The sequence below is a fragment of the Nuphar pumila genome, chromosome 13 (assembly GCF_984573655.1).
Source record: "Nuphar pumila chromosome 13, dmNupPumi1.hap1.1, whole genome shotgun sequence".
NCBI classification, from domain to species: Eukaryota; Viridiplantae; Streptophyta; class Magnoliopsida; order Nymphaeales; family Nymphaeaceae; genus Nuphar; species Nuphar pumila.
Window position 1 is genome coordinate 13,516,419 of NC_143261.1, and position 13,482 is coordinate 13,529,900.

Consider the following 13,482-nt stretch of genomic DNA (forward strand, 5'->3'; position numbering starts at 1 on the left):
TCTTGCTTTGAAAAGATTGGGACTTATTGATTTTGCTTTGTTTCATTAATCAGATCTTTGAGATTGTGAACCTTGCCAATGAGCTTCTTCCACCACTGCCGCAAGGTACAATTTCTCTTCCAAACAGCTCCAATTTTCTGGGGAGAGGATTGATTGCCGGAAAAAGATCCTTTTCTGGCAACACTGGGAAGCAAGAAGAAGATGCTAATGGAGCCTCCTCTGAGGCTTCTTCAAGGGAGGCACTATTTCATGATCAACCTGAACTGCTGCAACAATTTGGAATGGATCTACTTCCTGTTTTAGTACAGGTTTGTGCTCTTAGTGCTTTCAATCAGCCCCTGAAGGCCTGAAATCTATTTCTGCAAGGGTTCATGGTTACACCTTCACATCTTAATGTATTTTTATTTGTATGCGCGCTCAGGTTTATGGGTCCAGTGTGAATAGCCCGGTTCGCCACAAATGCCTCTCTGTTATTAGCAAGTTGATGTATTTCAGTACAGCTAATATGATACAATCATTATTGACAGTGACAAACATTTCTAGGTAAGCTTTTGATGACCTTCTGGTTGCTTGCATACGTATCTGATTTACAAGAGTTTTGGCCTTTTTTTGTCCTTAGTTTCTTAGCAGGTGTGTTAGCATGGAAAGATCCTCAAGTCTTGATTCCAGCTCTTCAAATAGCTGAGATTCTGATGGAAAAACTTCCTGATACTTTTTCTAAGATGTTTGTGAGGGAAGGTGTTGTTCATGCTATAGATTCCCTTATTACAATCAATAGTTCAGATGCAGTTTCTGCTCAAGCTTCACCTGCTGAAAAAGAGCAGGATGTCTTGCCTTCATCACGTTCTCGCCGTTATAGGCGACGTAGTGGTGGTTCAAACTCCAAAGCCAATGCTTCGGAAGAGTCAAAAGGTTCTGTCAACATTGGTTCACCTCCAACTACCATTGAGGTTCCAACTGCAAATTCTAGCCTTCGTGCAACAGTCAGTGCATGTGCAAAATCATTCAAGGATAAGTTCTTCCCAGCCGATCCTGGGGCAATCGATACTGCAGTGACAGATGATCTGTTGAAATTGAAAAATCTTTGTTTGAAATTAAATGCCAGTGCCTTAGATTTTAAGACTAAAGCTAAGGGAAAGTCAAAAGCTTATGGTCACATTTTAACTGACTTATTTGCCGATACTGAAGAGCACCTAATGGGTGTTATATCTGAACTGTTGGCAGAACTGAGCAAAGGTGATGGGGTGTCAACATTTGAGTTTATTGGAAGTGGGGTTGTTGCAGCACTGTTAAATTACTTTTCTTGTGGAACATTCTCAAAAGAGAGTGTCTCATTAGCCAACCTAAGCAATCTTCGCCAGCAGGCTTTGAAAAGATTCAGGCTGTTTATTACAGTTGCGTTGCCTTCTGCATTTAAGGCAAATGGTGATGCTCCCATGATTGTTTTAGTTCGAAAGCTGCAAAATGCTTTAACTTCATTGGAGCGTTTTCCTGTCATACTTAGCCACTCATCCCGGTCTTCAAGTGGAAGTGCACGCCTTTCCTCCGGGTTAAGTGCACTGTCTCAGCCATTTAAGTTACGGCTCTGTCGAGCACAAGGTGAAAAGTCTCTACGTGATTATTCTTCAAATATTGTGTTGATTGACCCTTTGGCCAGTTTGGCAGCTGTTGAAGAGTTTCTTTGGCCTAGAGTTCAGCGAAATGAGTCAGGACCGAAGCCTTCTGTGCCTGTAGGGAATTCTGAACCTGCTGCATCACCTACTTCAGGTGGTGCATCTTCTCCATCTATATTTGCTCCTGCTGCATCAGGACGGCGCCATTCTACAAGATCTAGATCATCAGTTACAGTAGGCGATTCTGCCAAAAAGGAATCTCATGAAGGACATGCAAGTTCATCTAAGGGCAAGGGTAAAGCTGTTCTTAAATCTTCAGCTGATGAATCACAGGGTCCACAGACCAGAAATGCTGCACGCAGAAGGGCATCTTCAGAGAAAGATACACCACTAAAAGCCACACATGGTGATTTTAGCTCAGAGGTAATTTACTTATGACTATGTTGAGATAATACAGAATTTGTTTCCAGAGCATTTTGTTCTATATGGTGTTTCTGTTAATTGGTTGAATCTTTTGAATGGGTTTATACTCATTATATTTCTTTTTCTAGCCGCTTTGACTAAATAGTGGCCACTTTTTTTTTGGAATTTGTTCTAGTATTTCTGTTGTGAAGTTCCAAGATTTAATTTTGTTCAACCTTTTCTAAAAGGAAAATTCTAAAATGAGACAATTTAAAAGCAAGAAAATAGGAACAACCTTAGTCTCTTATGAGGAAAAGTTTCTTCACGAATTGTCCTTTCTTTTTAATAAGCCAACTAAGTATCATTGTTGGTGTAAGCTGCCATTATGAATCATGCAGCTATCAGTTTTGCTTTTAGGTTTTTATTAGAAATTTCATTTTACTTGGCTGCTTCTCTTTTTAAGAGTAGTTTCTAGCTTTCAAGTTCCTGCTTGGAAGCTGGATTGTTACAACACATATAGCCTCGTTTCTTATGGCTTTTAAGTATATTGCAGTCACAATATATTAATTATAATAGCAAATCTTTGTTTGTTGGGAATTAGAATTTTTGTTTTCCTTGGAAATAGAAGAAAAACAATGAAAAGGGAATTACAGAAAGAAACTTGAGAACAAATTAAGAAAAGTGTTAGAACTCAAGAACAAATTGCGAAATATATGTTGCGTATCTAAGTATGAAATAACAGGCTTGAGCTATGAACTTAGAACCATGAATTTGTTAAGTGCTATCAAGTATGCAATATCTAAGTATGGCTAACGGGTATGAAATATGAACCATGAACCATGAGTGTAAACTATATTAACGTATCACATGTAAAAAAAAATATTATGTAAGAATTACTAAGTGGCAGGTGATGTCGACATCCGTTGTAGAAGTGCTAATGACAACTATGTGGTTGCCTACTGAACCATGCAAGTTAATAATTAGACAAACGAAAATTTGATCATGCATAAGTCAAGGTTTTTACACCTACCATATCACTTCTGAATAACAATATCATTGACTCTCATACAGATGGCCCTTGAAAAACATTCCTGTTAACTTTGACTGACCATGTATTTTTATCATTCCCTATCTGATCAAATGTGTCAATTGGTCAATTAATTGGTTTTACTTTGACTGACATTTTCTTTCTCCGTTTGAAATTCCCTCAATTGTTTTTTTTTCTTTTAAAATGAATTTTTGACCAATTTAAGCTATAAGATTGAATGTTCTTCATGTCCATATTTATTCACTTTTGTTCAGCTAGTATTTTAATTCATGAGCATTTATTTAGTCTCCTTGGTGTTATCTGCTTAAAAATACTGCTATTTTTCCATCGCATGCTGAAGTGCTAAGTAGACGTAGTAGTTTTGGTTGTTACTTTCTGCCTGCTGGAATTGTTCCCTCCCACTACAGGCTTAGAGATCCCGTTTAGATAATTCTCAAAAATTCATTTGTGCTAAATTAATTTTGTGAATCAATTTATTAAAATCAAAACCTTAGGAGCTATTTAAGTATATGAATGATTAAAATGGTGTTTGGATGAGAATTTACCTTTCAAACCTTGTCTTATAATTTTTAATTGGACACCACTATGTTAGTCATCAAACATGTTTATAATATGATCATAAACAATCTTATGATCATCATTAATTGGTTATCTCAACATAATTGTCATCATCATTATAGTCACCATCTACTTTTTATTCATCATGAACACCATCTCCATCATTGTCATGATGATGAATGACAATGATCATCATCAACGTCATTCTTAATCACCATCACTAAAAATGTCATGATTATTAATCATCATCATCAATGTCACTCCCTCCTACCACATCACTTTGATTCCATGATATTCACCATCATTAACAAGTCCACCACCATCACCATTGTCATCTCTCTCTCTCTCTCTCTCTCTCTCTCTCTCTCTCTAGCTGCGGTCATGACCGCCGCTAATGGTCTGGGCGGAAAATGCACATTTAGTGGCTGTCACAACCACCGCTAAATATGCTTTTTACAAAAAACACACACGTTCTGCTGCTGATCTTTGCGCGACCAGTGACAGAAAATAGTCAGATAGCAGTGGACGATTTGCTTGTCTACTGTTACAGGCCACTCTCTCTCTCTCTCTATATATATATATATAAAGTTAAAGTTTGCTACAATCGTTTTGTATGTACAATTGACTTTGCAAACTCCATTTATTTGTGGGTTCAAACAACCCCATGGATGTGATCTAAATGCTGTTTTTAGTGGAAACTGGATTTTGAATTACTGGAATCTAACCAGTGTATGGTTTTTTCTGGTGATGAGAAAATCAATGGTTGTAAATGCTCTGATTTTTCTTTACTCAAAAAACATGTTTTTCATTGAAAAAACATTATCCAATTGTCATTTTCTATAATGAAATCAAGAAGCCTCCATCATAGTGAAACATTTTTATCGGCAATTTCTCGTTTTTCAAAAACTCGCGAGAAATTGAAAAAAATTCATAAATCTCGCATTTTTTTAGGCAAAATCTCAGCAATAAAAAAACAAATTAAAAAATATATAATTTATTTTTTCTAAGTAAATATTAATAAAAATTATTTAAAAATAAAAATACACAAATTTTTTTGCGATAAATAGCCTTTTAAAACGTAAATATCTTATTTAAATCGCGGTATTTATGTTTTTTTTCATAAATCTCGCGATATTCAATTTATCGCGATATTATCGCAAGATTTTCATAAATCTCGCGATATTTGTCACTATAGCCTCCATACAAGAGGCACAAAGCAAATCCTCAAAGAGGTATAAACACAAAAAGCCACTCAAGGGCTAATCAAGAACCCACACATCTAAAAACTGTCTTTTATTGATGATCATATGCGCACAAAGTGCATAACATACAAGGGACTTGAAGTCCCATATTTATACACAAAGAGGGGAGTGAGGAGCTCCCAATATAGCCGTTGGGAGTAGGGATGGCAGTGGATCGAAGGACAACGGGCCCCACCCCGCCTCGCCTCGTTTGGACCGGGGATGAAGGGCATGAAATGGGGATGGAGGCAGGGATGAAGGTTAAAATCTATCCCCGTGCGGGGATGGACTTACGTTTTCCCGCTCCCCTTCCCCGTCTCAATCCCCGCCTCGCCTCGTTCCCAATCCTTTAAAGAATAACTATAGACCGAGGGGAAACGGGGCCCCGCCCTGCCTCACCCCCGTTTGGACCGGGGATGGAGGACATGAAACAGGGATGGAGGCGGGGGCGGAGGTTAAAATCCATCCCCATGCAGGGATGGAGGCGGGAATGAAGGTTTAGATTTTGAAACGGGGCGGGGGTGGAGACCTTGTCCCCCGCCCCGGTCCACTGCCATCCCTAGTTGGGAGCTCCAATGGCTAGACAATAATGACCTTGACAATATATCAAATGCCACTAATATAAAAATAATAGAAAAATAAGAATATAAAAATACAGTTTAGCCCTTAATGGACCCTTCCTATTATAAGGGTCAAAAGACCAAAATACCCCTAGAGGGTACAATAAATTACAACCATAAAAATAATATATATACACACAAGAAGTATATCCTAACACCCCCTCAAACTCATAGAATGATAACTGAGAGTTTGCCAAGTAAAAAGTTGATACTCTGATGATACATATGGTAACAAGATATTCTTCAGGAATTCTTCATGGACATAACGATAATCCATTTCAATATGTTTTATTCACTCATGAAATGTATGATTGCTTGCAATATAGACGATGCTTTTGTTATCACAACATAATATTAAGGGTTCGTTTATATAAACTCCCAAGGCTTCTAGTAACTGTCGCAACCACACCAATTCAGAAGTCGTAGTAGCCATGACATGATATTATGCTTTTGTAGAGGACATGGACACCTTTTGCTTTTTGCATCTCCAAAGACATCAAAGAATCACCTACCAAAATAGAAAATCCAGTGGTTGAGTGATGATCATTTACATCTCCTTCCCAATCAGAGTCCAAATATGGAATAACATCTAATGGGGATGAAGATAAAATAAACCATGAACATTGATATCTTTTAACATATCTAACAATCCTCATTACAACACTCATATGTACTATAGTGTGATAATGCTGAAATTGACTAATAATATGAAAATCATGTGCAATATTAGGACGAGTAATAACAAGGTAGGTTAGGGTGCCAATCATTTGGCGATACGGAGTTGGATCCTTCAGAGGTTCTCCATCATTTTTCTTCATTTTTGCATTGATGACCTATGTCGTGTCAACTCTCTTTTCATTAGTAAGACTTGACCTTTTAATTATCTCGGCTGCATACTTAGTCTGAGACAAAAAATACCCACGGGGTGCGTAAGCTACTTCAATTCTAAGAAAATATCGAAGAAAACTAAGATCCTTTATATTAAAGGTGTTTTTGAGAACATCTTTGATATGATAACTCCCTGTTTATTACCTCCTGTGATAATCATATCATCCACATAGAGGAGTAAAACAACTATACCCGCATCAGAAGACTTAACAAACAATACAGTATCAGTGTAACAAGATCTAAATCCTAGTTGAACAATTACATTGCTAAAACGATCATACCTAGGGATGACAGTGGACCGGGGCGGGGCGGGGGACAAGGTCTCCACCCCCGCCCCGTCTCTAAAATGTAACCTTCATCCCCGGTCCACCCCCGTGACGGGGGAGACTTTGGACCTCCACCCCCGCCCCGTCTCAACATTCTAATCCCCGTCCCCGCCCCCGTCCAATCTATTAAAGAACAATTTTCAATTTGACCAAGACAATGCCCATGGATGCAAGGGACAAAAGTTCGATGCTGAGTAAAGAAGATATCCTAAAGCACAGTAAACAAAAATAAAAAAAGAAATCAATTCAAAGTGCAAACCTTCTTAAGCTTTTGTAGAATGGATTCTTCATAAGCATGGAACCCAACACCAACAAGATTGGAAAGCTCTGAAAGATTATCAACCTCGTCTGACTTCTTCTCAAAAGGGCTCAATGAAACAATTGCAATAAGGCGAACGCGCAGAGCGTTTAAATCATCAAAGCAGGAAAGGAAAAAGAAAAGAGGAGATGGCACCATAGAGGAGGCTCACGACAGTGGCACAAGGCAGCGACAGAGATGGAAGGAGGGAGAGATGGTGTCGGCCAACGGTGGTCGGTGTCGGCAAACGGTGGTCGGCGACGGCCCGACTCGGCGGCTCCAGGGTTAGGAACTTAGGGAGTTAGGGTTAGTAAACAGTAAGAGAAAAATATAAAGGGTTGGGGGCGGGGATGGGGCGGGGTCGGGACGGCGACGGGGCAAGGGCAGGGCGGGGTCGGAACGGGGATGGGGCGGAGGCGGGGCGGGGAGGGGACGAGAATGGGGCGGGGATGGGGCGGGGCCGGGACGGGGATGGGGCGGGGGCGGGGCGGGGCGGGGCCGGGACGAGAATGGGGTGGGGCGGGGTGGGGCGCGGCGGGGGAACGTGCTAGTCCATCCCCGCCTCCATCCCCGCACGGGGATGAATTTTAACCTTCATCCCCGTTTCATGCCCTCCATCCCCGGTCCAAACGGGGCGAGGCGGGGCCCCGCTTTCCCCCGGTCCACTGCCATCCCTAATCATACCAAGCCTTAGAAGCATGTTTTAGACCATACAAAGCCTTTCGCAGTCGAAAGACTTTCCCATGTATCAAACCTAACTCAGGAGGAGGTTCTATATAGACTTTATTTATTTATTAAGGGTTCCATTAAGAAAATCATTTTTAACATCCATTTGAAAGATTAACTATTTTTTAATAGATGCTATAGTGATGAGTTTGATAAGAGTTCTAACTGTGGTCATCCTAACTACTGGGGCAAAGGTGTTCTCATAGTCTATTCCATGTTCTTGATTAAACGCTTTGACTACTAACCTAACTTTGTATATTTCTAGTGTTTTATCACTTTTGATTTTGATTTTTTTCACTTTCTTTCCTATATGTAAGGATTGATTTTTCCAAGTTATATTTTTTTCTAAAGCTTCTAATTCATTATTCATGGTTTCAATCCATTCATGATGATTTTTTGCCTCACTATAAGAGGATGGTTCAACATAGGAGTGAATGACCATACGACAATGATGCAGAGCAGGATTGGGTCCAGTTTACACCAAATGACCCAGGCAAGGGACCGGGTCTGCACATGGGGATTGATGATCGGATCTAGGTGCTGGATCCGATCCAGATGGTGGTACCAAGGCGCCAGAATGGAGCACTCCTGACAAGCACGAGGAACGCAGGCCCAGACGACCCAGATCTAACAGCAAACGGATGTTGTCTCGGGTCCGGGATCGGACCGAGACCCGGATCCAACAGGGGCCTTTAAAACCCCCTCTAGGGTTGCGTGCACAAAGCAAAGAATATTCAGAAATCGCAGCAACAGTTTTCCCCTTTCAGCAGTTTCCCCCCCTCTTTGTCTTCTTTCTGTCAGTAGTTTAATTATATTAGACGTTTTTGTATTGTCGTTAGTGGTTTTATCATCATTTCAATTCAGCCATTTGTTTCAATCAAGGTTTCATTGCAATAAAGTTTACACCTTTGGGTCGGTGGTATTCAAGTGGTCGTTCTTGTGCATTGCACGATGTTGGCTATTTCTGTGCCTTGCACGACGTGGGAGCCGAGTTCTTCCTTTCAGCACCCAAGTGCCGCCACAGTCGATGTCCCCCTGCATCAAATGGTATCAGAGCACCGAGTATCCTTCGTCGCCGACAACATGCCTCCAGACGCGAGGAACGATTCGGTAGCCGAAAAGGAGCGCGACACCGACAACAAGGGTCCAGTGTCGCGTATGATGGAGATAATGACTCGAATGGAAGAAAATTTGTTGCGTGTTAGCCGGGATGTGGCCAGCATGTCAAAACAACTCGATGGGGTTGAAACTCAGATGGCGGTCATCGAGTCGCGGGTGGAGATGCACACAATGACTACATGTCAAAAGGGCTCGGGAGTGGTCGACGATGCTGCCGTCCTCATCGAAGTTGCGACAGTTGATCCAGACCAACAGATCTGTCAGCCTGACGTGCAACCTGAGAGCCCTGGGAGGGATCTGCTCAGGGATACCAGTCAAGTGACTCTCCCGCCGAGTGCACTGTCCTAGATCCTTGGCGTGACGGTCGCTAGGGTGGATGGGGGAGTGCCATCCAGCGCCAGCCTGGGTGCGTAGGCCTGGCACCGACCAGCGCAGCAGGGGCCGCATGTTAGGCACGACCTGCAGGGTCTGAACTTGACGTAGGGTATGACAGCAAGCGCACCAGCGTCAGTCTGGGTCAGGGTTGGCCCGTCGAGCTACCCAACGCCCGTGAGTGGGGGTTCGGTCGCAACCCATTCACGAGCAAAGGGGAATGATCCTCTGTGGACCGAACCTGGACCCACAGGAATCAGTCAGGAACCAATACCAATACGGCTTAGGCTCGGCTACCGAGGACCACCCTTTGGGTCCCCGGGAGCGGATTCGGGTCTAGTTGCCCCATACCCAGCCTACCTAGTTGGGTTTGATTCACGATTCGCCTCGAATCCGACCCGACCCGTCTCTTTTGAACCCCAAAGTGGATCCCATACCGACCCAAACCCATATCGGACCCGGACGGAGCTCCAGTTTGAATTTTAGCCGGGTCAAAACCAAACCCATAATCATATGGATCGTGGATCGAGTTCAAACCAAACCTTTTATCCCCATAATTCGATCCCCGATCCAACCTATCCAAATCTGGGTTTGACAAGTAGTTTAGGACTAGACCCGATTCATATCCAATCGGGTGAACCAACCCAATATTATACCAACCAGACCCAATTCCCGAACCAGAACCAACCCATTAACCCATCCCAGATCCAAAACCCAATGCCATACCCGACCTAATACCACTATCCTAACCCGATCCATAACCCAAACCCATACTATCCAATTCCTACCCACCTAGAGCCCGAGACCCAACCAACCCTTCCACCTATCGCAGGACCACCTGTTATACTGGTGCAACAACGCCGGCCGCCGATGGCACCCCCTCATGGGCGAGCTAGGCAGAGACAAATTCCTATGTAGATTCAGCAAGGACCGGCGTTGCCAGAGCGCCGACAACAGGTCGTCGGAGTTCGTCAACATCAATTACCAGGAGAGCAGTATCGTGATGAAGGAGATGAGATCGTGATGGATGATGATGCCTTCTGGAACGAGTACCCCACAGGCATGGTGGAGGCCCGTCAGCAGAGAGCACCAGAGCGCCCCTCCACGTACGGGGTGAAGCTGGAGCTTCCAGAGTTCGCAGGTCGGTTCGATGCAGAACGGTTTTTCGATTGGTCATATGCCGTCCAGTTCTTCTTCGACTACCACGATATCGCTGAGCACCGTCGTGTCTCCCTAGCCTCTACTCGGTTGAGAGGCCTAGCACAGACATGGTGGGTTGAGCTGCAGAGGTCGAGAGAGCGGCATAGATTGGAGCGCATACAGACTTGGGAGGAGATGCAGCGATTGATGCAGTCTAAGTTCGTGCTCTCAGATCACGCCGAGAGAGCTTACAAGGAGTACTTGACCCTGCGTCAAGGCACCAATAGTGTGGCGGATTACACTGCTGAGTTCCATTGTCTTTCCCTACGAGTGCAGATCGAGAAGACCACCTGCCAGCAGGTCACGAGGTATATTTCTGGTCTCCGTCCTGCTATTTCTGATGACTTCAGTTGTATCACAGTCGAGTCATTAGATCAGATAAGCAGCTATGCCATGAATGTGGAAGAAAAATTAAAAGGAGGCAGGAACATAGGACACCCCGTAGTGATCAGCCTAGTCAACCCAAGTCGAGTTTCCCAACCAGGGGAGCGAGCTCTCCTAGGAAAGAAGACCCAAAGTCCACCCCAAAAGTTGACCCTAGCAAACCCGATCAGTCTGGACCCGTGTACCACACCAGATCCAAGGGTAAGCCCAGCGAGTCCACCGTTCGTTGTTTTAGGTGTCAAGAGTTAGGTCATATTGCGTCCAAATGTCCTACCATGAGTAAGAACACTCATCTAGTAGAGGGCATTGTTGAGTCCGCGTCCGATAGTGATAATGAGGGTGAGTCGCCTGTTGAGGGAGATGACGAGATGAAAGTCGTAGAGTTCGATGGCAGCCTTGAAAATTTGTTAACCATCCATCATGTCTTGATCACATCTCGAGAGTTGGACCCGACGAAATGGTTGCAGAATAATATTTTTAGAACACGGTGCAACTGTGAGGGGTGCGTGTGTGATGTTATCATTGATACCGGGGCGTGCGAGAATATGATGTCCAAGAGTGTGGTATCCACCTTGAACTTAAAAACGGAAAAATTGACCCAACCTTATAAAATGGCGTGGTTCAAGAAAGGAAACGAGGTACCCATCACCCTGCGTTGTCTAGTTCGGTTCTCCATGGGAGAGCATTACCACGATGAAGTGTGGTGTGATATGGCCCCAGTGCGTGTCACATCCTATTGGGACGTCCTTGGCAGTTTGACCTTAAGACTATCCATGATGGCCGTAGGAATACATACTCATTTATCTTTAAGGGTCATAAGATAGTTCTTCCCACCAAGGAGATCAAATTTCTCCAGCTCGCGGGCCTATTTGACCGGTCTTACCTCATTGAGCTGCCCGAAGATTGGCACCGTTCTCCTATATCTACTATGTCTAATCTAATTACTTACTGTGGAGATAACAAGTTGTCATAACCGACTTTTTCCCAACCAAGAGAGAATGATGCAGAGCAGGATCGGGTCCAGCTTACACCAAATGACCCAGGCAAGGGACCGGGTATGCACATGGGGACTGACGATCGGATTCAGATGGTGGTACCAAGGCGCCAGAATGGAGCACTCTTGACAAGAACGAGGAACGCAGGCCCAGACGACCCAGATCCAGCAACAAACGGATGTTGTCTCGGGTCCGGGATCGGACCGAGACCCAGATCCAACAGGGGCCTTTAAAACCCCCTCTAGGGTTGAGTGCGCAAAGCAGAGAATATTAAAAAATCGCAGCAACAATTTTCCCCTTTCAGCAGTTTTCCCCCATCTTTGTCTTCTTCCTGTCAGTAGTTTAATTATATTAGACTTTTCTACATTGTCGTTAGTGGTTTTATCATCATTTCAATTCAGCTATTTGTTTCAATCAAGGTTTTCATTGCAATAAAGTTTACACCTTTGGGTCGGTGGTATTCAAGTGATCGTTCCTGTGCGTTGCACGGCGTTGGCTATTTCTGTGCCTTGCACGACGTGGGAGTCGAGTTCTTCCTTTCAGCACCCAAGTGCCGCCACAGTCGACGTCCCCCTGCATTAGACAAACTCTATAGTTGGGTTCAAATGACTCATAGGATACGAACCTACTGGGTGCATGAGATATTCTCGTAGATCTTCCAACACTAGATTAATCTATGTCTTGACTTCGGGAATACTTTTCTAATGCACATGGTGGATGGTCTTGATTAAGGTTGTAAGTATCGTATCGTTACCCATACCGGTCAGGCCCGAAGTAACACCGTATTTTATCATAAATTTTTAATATTTTTTTAAATTTTAAAAAAAATCTGAAAAAATTAGAAAAATTAGTAAAAAGTCTAAAAAAATCATATCACATAAAATAATGATGAATTGCATAAAATACAACCATAAAATCACATATGAAGGCAACTACATAATTTAAATTAATAACAAACCATGCAACTGATAACTGACAATGTAAATAAAAGGCAACTGCATAATTTAAATTTTAAACACAATTAAAGCATTAACTAACAATATTAAATTCACATCTAAGCCATACTAAAATGTCATAAGTCATAACTAAACTACTAACGCTCATGATAACTAAAAACGTTACATTTGACCAACATCTTACATGCCAATATTCATCTCTAAAGTTCTAAACTATAAACATCTTAAAACTAAAGTATCTTCTGGAGACTATTTGCTAGTATTTCCTAAGCATTGCATTTAATTGCCGCACGATGATCTCTTTATCTTCAACCATTTTTTTGGCAATTGGGTTATCATCTGTCACATGGGTGTGTGTGCGGGGGTGCAGCACTTTCAAAAAACCCGGGTGCGGGGGTGCGGCAAAAATATAAAAAATAATATATATATATATATATATATATATATATATATATATATATAAAGTCGAAAACTTGGACATAAATGACCCTGGATGTGTTGACTGCACCCAGGGTCAGGTTGACCGCATCGGGTGCGGGTGCGACACCCAGTTGAAGAGTCCCTGTGACATAAATGACCCTGGGTGCGATCAACGCACCCAGAGTCAGGTTGACAGCACCGGGTGCCACACCCGCATGCGCACCCGCGTCGCGTCTTGTCGATGCGGGTGCGGCACCCAGTTGGGAGAGTCCCCGTGACATAGGTCATCATCATCATCTTCAGAATCTGGAATAAT

The 13,482-nt window shown here is 43.0% G+C and overlaps 1 protein-coding gene across 2 annotated transcripts in view; it reads left to right on the plus strand.

Moving 5' to 3' along the window:
* LOC149817823 (E3 ubiquitin-protein ligase UPL3-like) overlaps nucleotides 1-13,482 on the plus strand; it is a 42,004-nt gene that overhangs the window by 8,038 nt on the left and 20,484 nt on the right. For both annotated transcript variants that reach the window (XM_089984730.1, XM_089984731.1), the window contains exons 6-8: nucleotides 54-308; nucleotides 422-543; nucleotides 620-2,036. In XM_089984730.1, coding sequence (XP_089840856.1) covers nucleotides 54-308; nucleotides 422-543; nucleotides 620-2,036 — 1,794 coding nt within the window. The remainder of the gene's footprint in view (nucleotides 1-53; nucleotides 309-421; nucleotides 544-619; nucleotides 2,037-13,482) is intronic.